At 52.9% G+C, this 18,661-nt stretch overlaps 1 protein-coding gene across 5 annotated transcripts in view; it reads left to right on the top strand.

Annotated features, from left to right (window-relative positions):
• Positions 1-18,661, top strand: part of TRAF1 (TNF receptor associated factor 1) — a 30,464-nt gene that overhangs the window by 10,323 nt on the left and 1,480 nt on the right. For 3 of the 5 annotated variants that reach the window (XM_019454005.2, XM_019454004.2, XM_019454001.2), the window contains exons 2-8: positions 396-647; positions 746-1,136; positions 2,989-3,073; positions 11,654-11,719; positions 12,205-12,615; positions 14,435-14,612; positions 16,544-16,692. In XM_019454005.2, coding sequence (XP_019309550.1) covers positions 997-1,136; positions 2,989-3,073; positions 11,654-11,719; positions 12,205-12,615; positions 14,435-14,612; positions 16,544-16,692 — 1,029 coding nt within the window. In that variant the 5' untranslated portion in view covers positions 396-647; positions 746-996. Of the gene's footprint in view, positions 1-395; positions 648-745; positions 1,137-2,496; positions 2,596-2,988; positions 3,074-11,653; positions 11,720-12,204; positions 12,616-14,434; positions 14,613-16,543; positions 16,693-18,661 lie in introns of those variants that run through there. The other 2 variants (XM_019454006.2, XM_053908240.1) reach the window with 2 other exon arrangements.

Below are 18,661 nucleotides of genomic sequence, written 5' to 3'. Positions count from 1 at the left end.
ATGCAGAAGACATACCAGCGACCATAGTTCCTACACAGCCATGGGTCTCCGTCCCACTTGGCCGCTGAGCCCAACTCCCTGCGACCTAGTATTTATTTCGAGCTTTGTTCTCCTCAGAGCCAGGACGTGGTAGCGCCTGACCCAAGTATGTGGCCACCTATGACTTCCTGAGTGGGGCATTGCGGGGGGAGGGCCCAGATCATGGTCCCGAGGCCTAATTTCAAAGGAGGGGAGAGCCCTGTGTCATCACCGTGACTGACGAGGAATGCCACGGGCAGGGCCGGGGCATCAGAAGCCTCTCAGCTGCCTCCGGTGGCTTGGCCACCGGCTTCCAGAATCTCAGAGCCCAGAGGGGCCTTGGAGACAACCTGTTACGACTCCTTTTTTTTTTACAGATGAGGTTAAGAAGACCCACTGTGAGGAAGTGACTGTTACCTGAGACACTCTGGCCAGCGCACAGCTAAAGCGCCTGGAGCTTGCATTTTTGAACCAGCCTCAGAACCCTGGGGATTTCCACTGGGGCAGTGAGCACCCTCACCGAGAATTCTAGGCTGCGTCAGGGTGCCAGGGAACACCGGCTGTGACCGCACCACTGAAGTCCCCAGGAGGAGGAGGAGGAGGAGGAAGCCAGCAGGAAGCAGCCCAAGGTGCTCAGAGAGGGGAACTTTTCACTGCAGTTCCTGAAAATCCGCGGCACGGTTCTTTTTTCTCTCTGACTTGTTTTCTTTTCTCTCTCACTTTAAAGAATGACTGGACACTCCTAAAGCCTTCAGTCACCATCCAGGGGATTTTTTGCACCACAAAGGGTAATTCCTGCCCCATCCCTGCTGTGACTCAGCCGTGACGTTGAACCACACAAGCCAGCAAAAAGATAAAGTTGTCAGACTCCTGCTCACCAGAGAGAACTCACCTCTTCTCTCAGCACAGACTTTACAGGCCCGGTCCCCGCCCCAGAGGAGCGTAGACGGGCCCCCCAGGCCAGCCTGGGACCCCGGGATGGCCTCTGGCTCAGCCAGCAGCCCCCGCCCAGCCCCTGATGAGAACGAGTTTCCCTTTGGGTGGCCCCCCACCGCCTGCCCGGACCCACCAGAGCCCAGGGCCCTCTGCTGTGCTGCCTGTCTCTCTGAGAACGTGAGGTGAGGGGTCGGAGGAGCAAAGGGTGGGTGGGCAGGGAGGGACCCCTGACAGGAGGAGAGGGTGAGAGGAACCGATGGCTTTAGGCAGGTGACCACCTGGCCGGGCCTCAGTTTCCACACCCTTTCCATGCAGTCCATGCCACTGGCCCTTCTGACTGGTGGTGGAGAGAGAAGCAGGCACTGAAAGCTGTACTCACCCCTGCAGAAGGCCACCCGGGGCAGGGGGCGGGGGGGGGGGGGCGGGCTCTGCAGCCAGCGGGGCTACTTTCTGCCTGTGTGGCCTGTGCAAAGTGCCTAACATCTCGAAGCCTCAGCCTCTCCGTCTGTAAAATGCCTGCAAAGCTCTTTTCTGCCTCCCGGGATTGGTACGAGGCCCAACCAACAACGCGCGAGCGAGTTCTTGTCAGGATGAGCATAAGCTCCCGTAGCAAATGACAAAGTGTCATAAAATACATCTCTTTCCACGATACCACCTACCTCCTTATACTGTGTGCTGGCAGTGCTTTTAAAGGGGAAGCAGATGTCTATGTTTATACACATCTATATTTATCTATTTTTGTATAATATATTAGATTGTGTATATCCGCATATAAATACAGATACATGTATTTACATAGAATATACATTTTACATATGTATCAAGTACATATAATATACATCATACATGCTGTATATAATATGTAAAAACGTGTATATTTGTAGTTACAATATAAATAATTCAGGTGTGACAATATGATCATCCACATCCCATCCGAGGCAACTATTATGCGCCTGCTGTGTGCTAAGCACTGTTTCCTTGGCTCTTCCAAGAAGGCAGGAAAGGTGGATACCGTTATTATCCTGTTTTACAGATGGGGACAATGAGGCCTAATGGAGAGATTAGGGCAGCCTGTCCCCGGTCAGCTTCCTGGCCAACGTGCTCCCAAACTGCCTTGCGCCAACGTGACCTTTGCTTGGGGCTTTGCCTGGGGAGGCTGTGAGGAGCGGGGAGGATGTGGCTGTGGAAAAGCCAGGTGGGGAATGGGGGCGGGGGGAGGGCGGGGAGCAAAGCTTGACTGCTTTTACCATCAGGCTGATTTTGGGGGGGTTCATCTCAGGCTTTTTGCAACGGGTCTCTTCTGCCCAGCTCCTGAATCGGTCTGCACCTGGCCAACCCATACGTCCCCGAGGCCTCGTTTTCCTCCCGTGTAAGCTGGGCCTGACGGGTGGCTCTCACTGTGGCTCAGAACCCCTCGGGAGCTTTCTCAAAGCACACAGATCCAAGTGTCATTGCGCTCAGAGTCTGACACCCACTCCTGGTTAGGAAACCCAGGCTGGTTGTTCTCTGAGGCCCCTTCTTATTCTGACTGTGCTCATCCAGAATTACTGAAAGTAAGAGACCCAAAGCCTAATAGAGGAAGCCGGGAAGAGCAAATATAACCACACATCCACAAATCCCTACCGGAACCCCTGGGCTCAGGTATATTTTGGAATTCGGGACTTTTTCAGATTTTAGAAAAGGAAGTCAGTGCATTACTACTTTATTCTTCCAGCGGGGACGGGGGCATGTTAATATTTCTGCCGTGAAACAGAAGGGCTCACACTACGTGGGGTAGATAAGGGTGATGATAGCCTCCAGTCACCCCAGGGCAGGTGTAGCAGCTAACTGAGCTCACTGCGAACCATGGGAAGGTACCGGGTGCCCAGTACTTTTGAAGTTTGGGAATGGTGGGTCTGGGGCTGCGGACCTACCTGCACCTGAAATCAGCTGCGAAACCGGGCACGGCCTGGGCGTTTGCAGCGACAAGGATGGAGGTTGGTGCCGAGAAGCCACGAATGCTTCACTCAGCAGGCTTTGTTCATGTGTCCCCAGGAATGGCGAGGATCGGATGTGTCCAAAATGCAGAGGGGACGACCCCCAGTCTGTAAGCCCAAGAAGCCTTCTGTCTCAGGAGAAGGTACGTGGCACGGCCTGGAAAGAGTATTTGTCCTTTTTTTTTTCCCTTTTGTCGAGGTGGAAGCCATTGGGCAGCTGCCCACAAAGTCTCTGGAAGATACCTGCCCCCTTGTCTGGAGTCTGGACTGCATCAGTTTGTAAGCAGTGGGGGGACTGACATTCACAGTGGCAAAGGGACTTACCCAAAGATACCTCGCCGATCTGTGACAGATTCAGGGCGAGAACACCAGTCTAGACCAGAGGTCTGCAAGCTACGGCCCATGGGCCACATCTAGCTTGCCCCCTGTTTTTGTTTGTTTGTTTGTTTGTTTGTTTTTGTGTGTGTCCCACAAGCTAAGAATGGCTTTTATATTCCAAATGGTTTTAAGAAGCCAAAGGAATGGCATCTTGGGACACGTGAAAATTTTATGAAATTCAAACTTCTGTGTCCATAAATAAAGTTTTATTGGTTTGCAGCCACTACCTGCTCATTTATTTACGTATTGTGCGTGGCTGCTTTTGCCCTACAACAGTAGAAGTGAGTAGTTGCCACGGAGGCTTCAAAGCGCTAAATATTTGCCATCTGGCCCTTTATGGACAGGTGCATCACCTCTCGATCGAGACACTTCTTTCTGCCCCTGTATCCAGGGACAGGGAGAGGCATTCTCAGCTTCTGTCTCAAGTTCCGCTGTGCTTCTAGGAACAAGAAATAGCTTTGGACGTGTGAGGGGCCAAAGACACATTCTCAGGCACTGCAGTTTAGAACTCTGTCCCTACCAAGCTGGAAGAACCCTCACCAGGCATGTCTCCAGGGCAGATTCTCGCATGCTGACCGGATCTGGTCCAGTCCCCCCGGTATATGACAAAGTGATAAGAATAAGGAAATTGTAGTGAGTTTGTGGGGGTTTTTTTTTGTTGTTGTTTTATATAAAACTAGAATCTTTTCCACTTATAGAATCAACCTTTACCCTGGGATTATGCCCTCCCTGTACGTGTCTTTGTACAAATGAAACGACAGTGATAGTAGATGGCGGGATTTTTGATAAAGTGTTTACTTGGTAAAATTTTAAAAAAAGTGGCAGTCTTTATGTTAATCTTCTGGCTTAAAAAAAACAAAACAAAACTTGTATTGGTCCCAAGCTGTAAGAACCATAGCTCTAAATCCACACCCCTGGTCTTACACGTAGGGCCCCAACACCCACTGGGGAGTCTCGGCATGAAACACCCTAGTGACCAGGGTCTCACCATTCGACCACCCTCCCTGTCTGCGAGATACCTGGCTTCTTTCAGCCCAAGTTCCCTCCTTGTCCTGAAACCACAGCCCAGCGGTCAGGAGCCTGGTGACCAGGGATGTTGTAGACTCCGTGCACGGCCAAGATAATGCCCGTGCCTGCTTCTCCATCTGTAAAACGAAGAAGCGAACTTGGCTTCTGCCAAGCCTTTCCAGGACCTGTGATGTCCAGAGTACCTGTGTGGGCGTCTCTCCTTCCCTCCTGTGGAAGCCAGAGGCCGACAAGTCTCCACACCTTCCTCTCCCTTCTCCATCCTGGCCCCCTTCCTGCAGAGAGTTGGAGGAATTTCCTGCCCCCGACCAGAGCTGGTTTTGAGGCCCCCCCCCATCCTTTCCTCAGCAGCCCCTCCCCTGCAGGCCCTCAAGGAAATAAGAGTGAGGACCCGATGCATTTTTCTAGAACTGTACACGTTGCAACATGGTGTAAGAGCTAATTGGATACACTGAGGCAGGCCTCCCCGTTGGGACGTGTTAGTGAGCTAACCCTGAGACCCCAGCAGACCCCTGGCTCTGCGGGGCACCCCCCAACTCCACCCGCAAAGAGGAGGCCGTATGCTACATGCCTTCTGAGGCCCCTGCCTGCTTGAGTGCTCCAGGAAGATCGTTTCCAATTTGGTTTATGTTTGCCTCTTAACAAAATTAATACACACGCCTTGTAAAATCTCGGATAATATAAGTAAGAGAGAGTTTAGATCTCTCCAGGGCTTTTAATTTCTCATCCTTGTGAATCTGACTGAGGGGGAGCCTGACACCCCGTAACCTTTAGTTGTCCCCTTTCCTTCTGTCCCAGCTCCCGAGGAACTTTAGGGGATCCTGGCATCCTGCAGGGCACAGTTTGAAACTTGCCGCCTTAAATCCAATGAAATGACTCTAATGGTGGAATGATAGGAACCGTGACAGGCTTCCAGGTGGGAGCGGGTGCTGCCTGCGTGGGAGGCCTTTGCCTCTTGGGCGCAGGCAACGGCAGACCCCATCCCCACCCCCGCTTCCCCGCCTGAGGAGGTCGGCACTGCACCCCCAGTGGAAAGCTGGGGGCCAGCATGAGCCAGAAGTCTCACACCTGCACAAAGCCACGACTGGAAAGACCAGAGGTTCCTCTGACCCCTCCCGCCCCTGATGGGAACTTTGGGGGACTTTTGACCAAAGCAGCTGATTAGGAGTCAACACTTTGCATATGTGGTCATCCTGAAGTTTGTGCATCTGGGGAAACCTGGGAGATGGGGTGCGGGGTGGCCCGAGTCCGGCTGAGTCCAGCCCAGAGGTGCCCGGCCTTGTGAACACTTTCCATGCCATCTGCTTATCGGCGTGTCCTTGTCTTCTGACTTCATTAGAGTAACATCTGTCCCAGAAATGCTCACAGCCACGGGCTGATTAGCTAACGTAAGACACAGATATTAAAGGATCACCGTTGGCCTAGTTAGAGGCTGCATTCTTGCCTGGAATGACGTTCCTATAGAAGTGACCGTGAAATAGGGGGCAACGCAGTGGCTGGAAAATCACGTTCAATTCTGCCTGCCTGCGACACTGTGAATACGGGGGCGTCTCTCACTCTCTTCCCTTGGAGACGGCTCAGGAAGGCCAAAAGCAAGCTGGCATCTGATGCCGGTGGCTGACAGTAAGCCACGGGCTCGTTACCTCCTGAAACAATCACTTCTACCTCTTGGTTCCTCTTTGGACTGAGCCGAAGTCTGTTTCCCTTATGGCCACGAAAGGCAAGTCAGTCATAGGCTTCTGTCCCCCAAAGCAGGCCTGCATCTGTGAGAAGACACTGACCGTGTCCCTCTGGAGTCTGTCCCCAGTCTCTGTGCGTTTGAGATAACTGTTTCTCCCATTTCTCGGTGTCCCTTGATGTGTGATGCCTGGAAATGAACCCCTGCACCCTTACACTTCTGAACTTGATAGTTACATCTGTAACCTTGTCGACCCCATGACATCCTATGTCATGGGTGATGGTAATATTCCTATTTTACCTAGATTTTAGGTAATATATTGAGGCTCAGTGAGAAGGTGTGCCTGAGCCAAAGTCATACGACAAGGGGGGGAAGGCAAACCTAGGCCGATGGCGTCTTCTCTTGAGGGATCACCCCAAGTGTTTTATGCAGGTTTAAATAACACAGTCGGCCCAAAGTACTGGAATCCACCAAGTGCTGTGGAAAAACAGGAATAGGCAAGACTGCTTTCTACTAGGAGACTCAGGGAGGGCTTCCTGGAGGAAGTGGTGAGCTGAGCAGAAGGTCCCAAAGAGGAAACTGGCTCGGGTACAGAGGAGGGCAGGAACTGGCAGGTAGACAAACACTGACCGGGCCCGCCCTGTCGCCATAAAGTGCCTATCTCTCAGCTGACACCAGAGCAAGACCTGAGCCAGCCTCTGGGTCTGATGCAACAGTATGGTCGGTGCCTGGCCCACCGCAGGCCCTGTGTTCTGTGCAGTGGCTTCACAGAGGCCCTTCTTCTGCTCTGGCACTCTCTTAATGCTCTCACATTCTCGGAAGCCCACAGGCCCCCAAGTGGGGGGGGGGGCCTCTGGATGACCCCATCACAAAGGGCCTGGGTAAGCAGGGTGGCTGGGAACACCACACGCCCCCAGACTTCTCGGATACAGACAGAAGGACAAGTGTTCCCTCAGGGCTGGGGTTTTGTTTTCTGTTTCTGTTTCCTCTTCAGAGAAAATTCCACTGCGAATTTTATTTTTAGCAGTTTGCAGGCGGTGAGGCCACTCACACAGGGGCCGCTCATGGCACCAGACATATACCAGGCTTGGCCCGGGACAGATGCCCCGTTCTTCCTCTGCAACCCCAGCCTGATTCCCTCTCCTGCCCCTCAGTCCCCAGCCTTCAGGTGAGGCCACCCTTTGGTGAGAGGAGGGACCCTGGTCATGGACTCCAGGCCCCTGGCTTATACCTCGTCTTTGCCCTGGACTTGCATCACCCCCTGCAAATCACTGGTCGTCCCTGAGCTTCAGATTCCCCACTTGGACGACAAGCAGAACCTCAAAGCCCCAACCTCCTCCTCATGGTGCCGTGAGATCCGATGGGGCGGGCGCTCACACAGGTGCCCAGAAGGCAGCAAACCCTTGCAAGGTCCCGGAACTACGGGACAGGAGACCCAGACCCAGCCTGGTGTGACCTCAGACGCGCCATGACTCAGTTTCCCCATCTGTATGAAGAGGAAGCTGCTGGCACCCTGCCTGCCTCCAGAGATCACTGCAGGGATCCCACGAGATAACACGCAAGAGTGCTTTGGTGCAGTTTCAAGACGAATACGCCGAGGATGTTCCTCGCCTCCCCAAGGAAATCGAACGGCAAAATAGGGCTTTACGGGATTAGTTATTAAGAGTTCGAGAGGTGATAAGTAAGTGAGAAGCACGTATGTGACAGCAACAGGAGAAAGAAAAAAACGTCCTAAGGGCAATGCTTAATCCATAGGAATAAAAATACAAATAATATAATACCACTGCTACTAATCGTGGCTAACATTTATCGAACACTCTGATGGGCAGAATGGTATCCACAGATGTCGGCATCCTAACTCCCAGAATCTGGGACTGCGTCATCTTACATGGCTGGATTGGTCTGCTCAGCCTGCGGTGACGAAACACCACAGACCACGTTGGCAGAAACAATAGAAATTTATTTTCTCATGGTTCTGGAGGCAAGAAGCTGAAAACGGGGTGGGTTTCACCTGAGGCCTCTCTCCCTGGCTTTGTCGATGTTGTTTTCTTCCAGCATCTTCAAATCGCCCGCCCTTGGTGCCCAAACTTTCTCTTGTTATAAGGACGGCAGTCCTATTGGATTAGGGGCCTTCCTAATGCCCTCATGTTGACCTCTGTAGAGACCCTGTCTCCAAACACAGTCATGTTCTGGAGGTTAGGACTTCAACAGATGAATTGGCGGGGTCAGGGGAGGGCGGTGGGGAGGGGGGTGGGGGGAACACAAGTCCGCCCATAACAGCGGCAAAAGGGACTTTGCAGATGTGATTAGATTAAGGATTGAATTGAAATGGAGAGACTACCCTGGATTGTCTAGGTGGCTCCAGGGTCATCACAAGGATCCTCATAAGAGGAGGGCAGAAGAGTCAGAGTCAGAGAGTTTGGCAGCTGTTGTGCTGCGGACTTTGAAGGTGGAGGAAGAGACCGTGAGCTGAGGGACGCAGGCTGTGGCTGGAAGAAGCAAGGGAACGGGTTCTCCTCCTAGAGCTTCCGGAAAGGAACTCAGTCCTGCCGATACCTTGAGGTTAAGGCTTCCGATCTCCAGAACCGTCAAGAGAATAAATTTGTGTTGTTTTAAGCCGTTGCGCGTGTGGTATTTTGTCACAGCAGCAACAAGTAACTCATACCACCGCTTGTAAGCATCGGCTCATGTAATCCTCACAACTCCATGAGGCGGTTGGGGAGCGTACTATGATTATCCCCGTTTTGCGGATGAGGAAACTGGGGCAGGGGGCGGTTAACGACTCTCCCAGGGCTGAGCAGCCAGTGTGTGAGGTGACTGAGATGGGCTTTGCACCCCCACGGGCTGACCCCAGAGCCCGCTAACCCGTGCGGCAGTCCAAGGAGCGAGAGGCGGACTGTGGCGGGCCTGTGGGCAGCCTGGCTGGCCACCTAGGCCTCGGAAGGCCTCCCGCGTCCACCTGCCCGTCCCCTGTCAGCCACGGGAGGCCGATCACAGGCCACGCCCATCCACGCATCCTGATACATCCAGAAGGTGCTTTCCGTGCCGCAGCGCGCTTTGCCCGCACAGACCACACCAGCAAGGTGCAGCGGCCAAAAGAACACGTGCTCCTCCACCTGCGGGTGATGTCTGAAATTCCACCCTTAGTTTTGTCACTTTTGCTTCGTTATCCCTTCTGTGACTCACTTCAGACTTAGGGGGCGAGAGCTTACCCCTGGTCCGTCCCTTCACTCAGGAACCGGGTCCGCTTCTAGCCTCAGGCACTCCATTGTTGCCAAGTGTTGAAAGCTACCTGCTGGGAGAGGCCCTGTCGCCACAGGCTGGGTCTCTGCCAAAGCTGCCCTCTGCCCCCGCCCCGGTGAAACATCTGTGTTCCATTCCTTGCCGGGAACAAGTTGTGCTTGAAGCCCCGGGGCAGGCGGTGAAGGGGAGGGCGGCCCTTTGCTGAGCTGTGTTCTGTGCCCCACACCAAGTATACTCAGTAAACCCACAGCTCTTGTTTATTTTACTTCTAAAGAATAATAACTAGTGTGGCCTTGTATTTGCTTAGCCTAAAAGACCTCTCCTTTCCCCCCACTTTTCTCCGTATCTCCCTTTATTTTGCCGCATAACATTATTCTTTTTTAAAAACAAACAAGCTCTTGGAAAAATCAAGGTATTACTTATACGCAATAAAACTCACTCAAGTGAATTTCGCTCGAGTTTGACGAATGCCAAGCAATGTATACATCGTGTGACCATTACAGCAAAGGTGGTGAATGTTTCCACGCCTGAAAAAGCTTCCTCGTGCCCCCCGGCTAGTCAGTCTCCCCAGCTGCGGCCCCAGGCAGCCACTGAACCCACTTTCTGTCGCCAGCGTTTATTTTTTTCTAGAATCTCCTAAGAATGGAATCATAGTATGTAGTCTTTTCTTGTAGTGTTTGACTTCTTTCACTTACCGTAATGCTCTGGGGGTTCTTCTGTGTCATTGCACGTATCGGCAGTTCAGTTCATCTGATGGCTAGGGAATGTTCCAGCGTGTGGACACAGCACACTTTGTGTATCCATTCACCCCTTGATGGATGCTTGGATTGCTTCCAGTTTGGGGCCATAATGGAGAAAGCTACTCTGAACATTCACACACACAGGGATGTGTGTTTCAGGTTCCCTTGGGTAAATTCCTAGGAATGCAATGTGTGGGTTGTGCAATAACTTTATAAGCGTGCTTTATAAGAAAGTTGCTTTTTAAGTATCATTTGACTGTATGATATACTTGCATCAATTTTTCCAAAGTTGGGTGTATCATTTTTCACTCCCAAGTTCCTCCACATCCTCACCAGAAAGTGATATTGTCGCTCTTTTTTAATGTTGGCCATCTAGTGAGTAGATCGTGGTAGTTCACTGTAGTATTTCGTTATACTTCGCATTTCTGGGATGATGAGTGATGTTGAGCATATTTCCATAGGTTAGTTAGTTCCTTTTCCAATGTATCTATTCATTATTTTGCCCATTTTGTTAGGTTGCTTGTCGTTTATTGAATTGTGAGAGCTCTTTATATATTCTGGATACAAGCCCTTTATAGATAATATGTTTTGGAAAATTTTTTCTGCCAATCTCCCATGAGTTTGTTATTTTTTTTAATGTTTATTTATTATTGAGAGAGAGAGAAAGGCAGAGAGAGAGAGGGAGAGAGAGAGCACAAGCAGGGGAGGGGCAGAGCGAGAGGGAGACCCAGAATCCCAAGCAGGCTCCAGGCTCTGAGCTGTCAGCACGAAGCCCGATGCGGGGCTCAAACTCACAAACCGTGAGATCATGACCTGAGCTGAAGTCAGATGCTTAACTGACTGAGCCACCCAGGCACCCCCTCCCATGGGTTTATTCTTGATAAGAGATGGTGATATTGTGTGGAAAGAGCTCTGTGGCTCTGCTGCTCCATAGCTGTTCCTTCCTGGGCAGACTCTTTCCCCTCTATGAGCCCCAGTTTCTTCATCAGTAAAATGGGAACCAAAAAAACTATTCTGCCTTCCTGACAGTGTTGTTAGGGGCCCTGATCAGAATCATGATCATGAAAGCATTTTGTAAACTCCTCAGGTGCATAAGTTGGTTAACAGTGTTGTCAAGTTGCTGTCACATCCTGTCTGCGTCCCTCCCCGCAGGGCACACATTATCTGTAAGGGACAGCAGTGCAGAGCAGACATGCCTCAGTCAGTCAAGGATGGATTGCCAAGGAGGGGGGTGCATTTGGGAGCAGCGGCCCCCTGGGCTTCAGGAGGAGGGAGGTGCTCAGTCATGCAGCCCAGCATGCTCCCAGTGTCTCCCCTGGGACAATGCTGGGAGCACAGCTGTGACAGACCCCCAGACCCGTGGGGCCCACCAAAGAGCGAATGACACCTGTAGGGCTGGGTGGAACATGCCCCAGTGCAAGAAGTAGCAGCACTGCCCAGGATCATGACAGAGGCCTTGACCCTGTTGTGAAGGACAGTCCTGCAAGGGCTGATGCTCGAAGGAGGGCAAAGAGTCATCCAGGCAGAAGGAACAGCCTGTGCAAAGTCATGTGAGCCAGCCCAGCTCATGCCCTGGCAGATCCCAGTGCTTTGCAGGGAGCCACAGTGGTGGCCACTGGGACACACGTGACACCTAATGACCTGGTTATTGTTTCCAGGATCACCCCGAGGTGGCTGAGGCTGAAGTTGGGTGCCCCTTTGCTGGTGTTGGCTGCTCCTACAAGGTAAGCATCCGGATGTGAGAAAGGAGACCTGCCCACTTCAGCCCCTCCCAGATTTTCCCACAACATCAAGCTACTCCTCTGGATGTCCCTTACGTTAATGACTTCCCCAAGCAACAAATCCCACTAGTGAATCATCCCCGTACTCAGGAAAGTTCTTCTTAATGTCTCACCTGGGCCCTGTAGCATCGCTAAAATACACCCCCTCCCCCACCCCCCCACCCCGGGCCTCTGTCCGTGGTCCTGAATTATCAATGCACTCAAGGGCTGGGCAGAATTGTTGCTCTAGAGGCTGGGGTGCACATGGCTCAGCCTGGGTGTGTCTGATGCCAGGATCCTCATCCAAATCCCTCTTGCTACACACACCCTTGTGCTGGGTGAATGGATCTGACTTTCCTTGGCAGCCGTTGGGTGGCAGGTGTCTCCCCCGGTCCCTGGTTCTCCTCAGCCTTCTCTGTTTTCACTGACCAGCCCCGCTGTCTCGACAGGGGAGCCCAAAGCTCATGCAGGAGCATGAGGTCACCTCCCAGACCACCCACCTAAACCTGCTGTTGGCGTTCGTGAAACAGTGGAAGGCCCAGCTGGGCTCTGGCCTGGGCTCTGGGCCCCTGGCCCTGGAGCAGAATCTGTCAGACCTGCAGCTACAGGCGGCCGTGGAGGTGGCTGGGGACCTGGAAGTTGACTGCTACCGGGCACCCTGCTCTGAGAGCCAGGATGAGCTGGCCCTGCAGCACTTAATGAAAGAGAAGCTCCTGGCTGAGCTAGAGGAGAAGTTGCGTGTGTTTGAGAACATCGTCGCTGTCCTCAACAAGGAGGTGGAGGCTTCCCACCTGGCTTTAGCAGCCTCCATCCACCAGAGCCAGCTGGACCGTGAGCACATCCTGAGCTTGGAGCAAAGGGTGAGCATGGGAGGCAAGCTTACCTTCAAGGCTGGCTCGGGGGTCCCCTTTGCCCCATCTTGTCTCCAGAGCAGCGGACCAGCCGCCTTCCTTCTAAGCATTCTCCGCCCGCAGAGCAATCACCCCTGCCCATCAGAAATATCTCTCCCGTGCTCAGGAAGAGCACCGAGTCTCAAGTTGTAGTCCAGGGCAAACTCCTCCATCCAGCATGCTTCATTTCCTTTGCCTGAACTTCTTCCTTGAAAGGATAGTCCCTTCCCAAGCATCTCATTCCACTGGTAGACATTGTTCACTATGAGAAAGTTCTTCCTTATGCTAAACTAAAATCAGCCTCTCTGTGTCTCCCCTGCATTGTTCACTATGAGAAAGTTCTTCCTTATACTAAACTAAAATCAGCCTCTCTGTGTCTCCCCTGCATTGTTCAGGGCCCACAAAACAATTCTGCCTTCTAGTCCCCATAGAAGCCCTTCAGATATAGTGTTTCCTTCTTGAAGCTAAACATTCCTGGTGTGTTCACACCTTCATCAAAGCACATTGCTTCATGCTGTCCTCATATGCTCTGTCTCAGTCTCTAGAGAATTCCCCACACTCGGAGGGTGGTCCCAGACCAACTCCAGATAATTCACCTGTCTGATAGTTCTTGGTTGAGCAAGACTATGCCCTCCTTTGTTCCAGAGCTTATACTTTTCTTGATACAACCAGTTACCATGCTAATGTTGTTTTTTGTTGCTGGGTTTTGGTTTTTGGGGTTTTTTTTTTGGGGGGGGGGTGGAGGGGTGATGGTCCAGCAATACTATATCATTGTCTCAAGTTGAGTTAGGCCTGGATTTTCGTTTCAGCTCCACCATTAACTTGCTGGGTAGGTCTGAGTAAGTCGCTTCCCCTCTCAAGATTTTAGCTTTCCCATCAGTAAAATCAGGGATTCAATTTCCTCAAAGCATACTCACTTCCATTCCTACCTTCCCTACCTGAGCATACCCAAGAATAAATCTGTATTTTTTTCAAATGTCAACGGGGGAACCCACCAGAAAAGCAAGGCACTGGGTTCAAGTGACCGAGTAAAGCCTCTCTTCATGTAACTCTTGCCCCAGTTAGAAGGAGGGCTCTCTGAGGGCAGCAACCATGGCTTCAGTCCATCAACAGCCTTCCTGGCTCTACTCTTACATGCCAGGAACTTTGCAAGGCCTGGACACAGAGAAAAATGAGCATGGGCCCAGCCTTCGTTAGGAGAAATCATCTATCTAGTAGGAAGGGCAGAAAGATGCATCTTATAAACCTGCTGTAAGGGGGCGCCTGGGTGGCTCAGTCGGTTAAGCGTCCGACTTCAGCCCAGGTCACGATCTCACGGTCCGTGAGTTCGAGCCCCGCGTCGGGCTCTGGGCTGATGGCTCAGAGCCTGGAGCCTGCTTCCGATTCTGTGTCTCCCTCTCTCTCTGCCCCTCCCCCATTCATGCTCTGTCTCTCTCTGTCTCAAAAATAAATAAACGTTAAAAAAAAAAAAAAGATAAAAAAACTGCTGTAAGGGCTCTGTAGAACACAGACAAGAGAGAGAGACCAGCTGAGCGAGGGCAGTAGTTGGAGGCTTCCCAGAAGAAGGGCTGTGTGTGCCAGATTCCTGATGGATAAATAGAGGTGGCCGGTGGAGAAGAAAGGCAGGGGGATTCCAGCCGGGAGGGACAGCATGAACAGAAACAGATACTTGAGGGAGGCATGGTCTCAGGAAGGCATACTTCCAACAGATCTGTCTCTCTATCCTATCATCCGCTCTCCATCCCCAAGCTGCATTCTGGTGTCCCTGGCTGAATGGGCTTCCCCACAGGTGGTGGAGTTGCAGCAGACCCTGGCCCAGAAAGACCAGGCCCTGGGCAAGCTGGAGCAGAGCCTCCGCCTCATGGAGGAGGCCTCCTTCGACGGCACCTTCCTATGGAAGATCACCAATGTCACCAGGCGCTGCCACGAGTCGGCCTGTGGCCGGACCGTCAGCCTCTTCTCTCCAGGTACCGGCTCCCCCCGGGGCACAGACCAGCAGGGGGAGGCAGGCTCTCCTGGACCCAGGAAACAAGCAGGGACAGCAGCCCAACTCTGTGACTGCCATGCTGTGACCGCTGAGGCCACACTGGGACCGTGGAGGAGGCAGGCTCCCCGCCCAGCCACATGGAGCTCAGACTGTTTGAACCGGGCACGCCTTCTGCCTCCCTGAGATCAGTCACATTCTGCAAATAGGAATAAGATTGTTGTCTACTTATGTGGCTATGGGCTACGAGAGAGTGCTGGAACCAGAGCTCGAGGAAATGAGAGGGGTGCAGAGGATGCTTTCCACAGGGGCATCCCGCAGGCCCCTGCCGTCAGAGAGCCAGTGGCCTGAAGTCAGGCCAGTGGAGAGTTCAGTAAAACGTGCCTTCGTAGCTTGAGGGTAGCGTGTGAGTGAGTGCTTTGTAAACCTGGCCACTTCGCATTCATTTCTGGGGCCCCTGGGCCTGGCTGGTTACTCAGTAGACTTTTCTCTGAATTAACCGGTGTCCGTTTCTGTAACTGTGTATATTTGTGCACAAAGCTCTCCGACCTATGTGCTTTTCCCGACTCCTAACACACATGCGTCTAAGTAAGGGGGTGGATCGTTAGGAGGATTTCTGCAAGTTACAATCTTATTATGGTTTGTTTTTTTTTTAAGTTTTTAATGTTTATTTGTGAGAGAGACAAAGACAGAGACAGAGCGCCAGCAGGGGAGGGGCGGAGAGAGAGGGAGACGCAGAATCCAAAGCAGGCTCCAGGCTCTGAGCTGTCAGCATAGAGCCTGACACGGGGCTGGAACTCACGAGCCGCCAGACCATGACCTGAGCCGAAGTCAGACACTTAACTGACCAAGCCACCACGGTGCCCCTCTGCAAATTACAATCTTAACAGCCTCTCACGTTTGCCCCAGCTTCATACCTTCTCTGTTCCTCAGCTCCTCTGCACCCGCGACCAATAGGGCTGGGAGGAAGAGAGGCATTGGCCTTTGCTCCACAGCACAGAGCAGGGCTGGCTCCCAAAGCCGGGCCCCTTTCCTCAGGGGCAGCCCCCTTCATGGGGTGGCCTCACCTCCTCCACGTAGGCCTTTTTTCCTCACTTCTTTCCAAAGGGGGGGAAAAAGCAAGCAGTGTCTCTGGCTTCCTGTTTTACCAAAATGTAAGGGGACAGATGAGTCAGCCTGTCAGTCTGTCCCTCCTCCACGTCTTTCTGCCTGCCCCCGCCCCACCATCTTCCATCAGCCCCTCCCAGAGGGGCCCTCGTGGTGACAGCCACTGGCACCCACGCTTGGATGGCCCCTTCGGCCACCCACGGAGAGAGCCCACGGGCCCCTCTGCGTAATCACCGGGGGATGATGATTCATCCCTCAGGGGCCTTCGCCGAGGTGGCGGGCAGAACTGTGAGCTACCCCAGTCTCCCCCAGCTTCCAGGGGACCCCCACCACTTGGCCTAGGGCAGCAGAAAGAGGTCAGTGTTGTGGGGCCCTAGGCCTGGCTCTGCCCCAGGCACACTGTGAGACCAGGGCCAGCCCACTTGCCCTTGCTGGGCTTGGTTTCCCCATTGCAAAATGCAGGTTAGTTAAATCAAAAGTGTGGTCCGGGAGCCAACAGCATCACCATGCCCCTTCAGAGATGCACATTCTCAGTCCTCGCCTGGCACGAGTGCATCAAAGTCCAGGCCCGGCAATCTGTGGTCTGACGCCGGGTTAACAGCCACTGAGCTAGATGATCTCCAAGAGCCTGGTTCTCCTTGATGCCCTGGAATGGAGAAGAGTGCTGGGTTCCAGCCCCAGACGGCTTAGTCGGCTTAGTCGTAAGCCACTGACCTTGGGCACGCCTAGCACAGGTCCCAGATTCCTCGCCTGCAGGTGCAATGCCCTCCAGCTACCCCTGTGCTGACTCTGGCTTCCACATTTCAGCTTTCTACACTGCCAAGTACGGCTACAAGCTGTGTCTGCGGCTCTACCTGAACGGGGACGGGACGGGGAAGAGGACCCACCTGTCTCTCTTCATTGTGGTCATGAGAGGGGAGTATGATGCTCTGCTGCCCTGGCCTTTTCGGAACAAGGTACGGGCTGGGGGTGGGTGGGGGTGACCGGGCGGGGTGGGGAAGCCTGTGCCCTGGTCCTCCCTGCATTTCAATTTCACCTTTTATAAGAGAAGAGCCGGAGTTCACGTCTGGTATCCATGGCTATCATGAGTCCAGGGACTAAAATGCCTGGGCCAGCTCCCCGGGATGGCACACAGAAATGAAATTCACATGCTGGGGTGAATAAGGAGAACTTCCTGGTGGAGGTGCTGGGGGGCTAGACTGAACTGGCAGCATTTTCAGAGAAAAGGGAAGGAGGCAGTTAACCGCTGCGCACCTCTTAGAATGGCTGCGATCCAAAACACTGACAACACCAAATGCTGGCAGGGACTTGGAACAGCCAGAACCCTCGTTCGTTGCTGGCAGGATTGCAAAATGGGGCACCGCCACTTTGGAAGGTAGTTTGGCAGTTTCTTACAAAATTAAACATACTCTTACCATATGATCCAGAAACCACACTCCTTGGTATTTGCCCAAACGAGTTGAAAGCTTTTGTTTTCAAAAGCCTGCACACAGATGGCCCTAGCAGCTTCGTTCATAATTGCCAAAACTTGGGAGTAGCCAAGACGTCCTTCCGTAGGTGAGTGGATAATATTATCCGTGCTAAAAAGACATGAGCCACCAGGCCATCGAAAGACAGAGAGGGCCCTTAAATGCAAATCACTGAGTGAAAGAAACCAGTCTGAAACGGTCTCTACAGACTGTGTGGTTCCAGCCATATGACATTCTGGAAAAGGCAAAACTATGGAGACAGTGAAAATATCAGTAGTTGCCAGGGGTTGGGGGCGGGGGAAGGGGGCGATGAAGAGGCAGAACACAGATATTTTTAGGGCAGTGAAACTATTCTGTGTACTATAATTCCGGGTACATGTCATTGTACATCTGTCCAAACCCAGAGGATGAACGCACAGCACCAGGGATGAACCCGGAGGTCAGCTGGGGACTTTGGGTGATTATGATGTGTCAGTTTAGGTGCGTCAGCAAATGGACCACCCTGGGGTGGGTGCTGGGGGGGGAGGGGAGGCTGGGGAGGAGCAGAGGGTATGGAGAGATCTCTACATCTTCCATTCGCTTTGGCGCTGCACCACAAACTGCTCTAAAAAATAAAGCCTATTAAAAGTATTTAGAAGGAGGATAGGAGCAGGGAGGTGGGGGAAGGCTGGGCACTCCCTGCAGGCAAACAGCAGTGGCAAGGGGGCAGGGTAAGGAAGGGGTGGGGTCGAGCATACAGACCTCAGCGAGGGTGGAGGGTGGAGGGTGGAGGGTGGAGGGAGACGGACGGAAGACAGGTGGGGCAGGGGTGGGGACGCCACAGTGGTCTGGGTATGAGTCAGTCGGCAGGTCGTGGTTCCCATGCCTGTCAGGGAGAGTTTTAAAATACCAACGGCTAGTCTCACTGCTGTAAATGGTGAGGCCTGAGCATCAGGGTTTTTAAAGCTTTCCCAGGGCTGCCTAAAGTGCAGCCAGAGGCACCCGGGTGGCTCCATCGGTTAAGCGTCCGACTCTTGGTGTTGGGTCAGGTCATGATCTCCCAGTTGGTGAGTTCCAGCCCCGCATCGGGCTCCACACTAACATCAAGGAGCCTGCTTGGGATTCTCTCTGCACCCCTCCCCCGCTCCCCTCCCCCCCCCCCCCCCCCCCCCCGCCAAATAAATAAATCCACATTTTAAAATAAAGTGCTGCCCAATTCGAGAACCACTATGGTAGGCATCGGGTGTTTCAGTGACATGCCGGAGAAAGGGGTGTGTGTCACACGTAGATCATTGGCTTCTGAGGGGCCGCGTATCTGTGCATCCCAGAAACTCCATTCACATTTCAGGGCATTGACTAACAGCCCCTCTGCAGAAGGCCTGTGTGTTCTTGCCCCCAGCCTTGCCCCAGAAGATTCCAGCCGTAGTTGATGGATCAAACAGTTCCCAGCAGGAAGGGGCGCTGGAGGCCATGGAGT

This window comes from Panthera pardus, unplaced genomic scaffold, assembly GCF_024362965.1.
Source record: "Panthera pardus isolate Hobbes unplaced genomic scaffold, ASM2436296v1 HiC_scaffold_20, whole genome shotgun sequence".
Lineage (NCBI taxonomy): Eukaryota > Metazoa > Chordata > Mammalia > Carnivora > Felidae > Panthera > Panthera pardus.
This window is presented reverse-complemented; position numbering and strand designations above follow the sequence as displayed.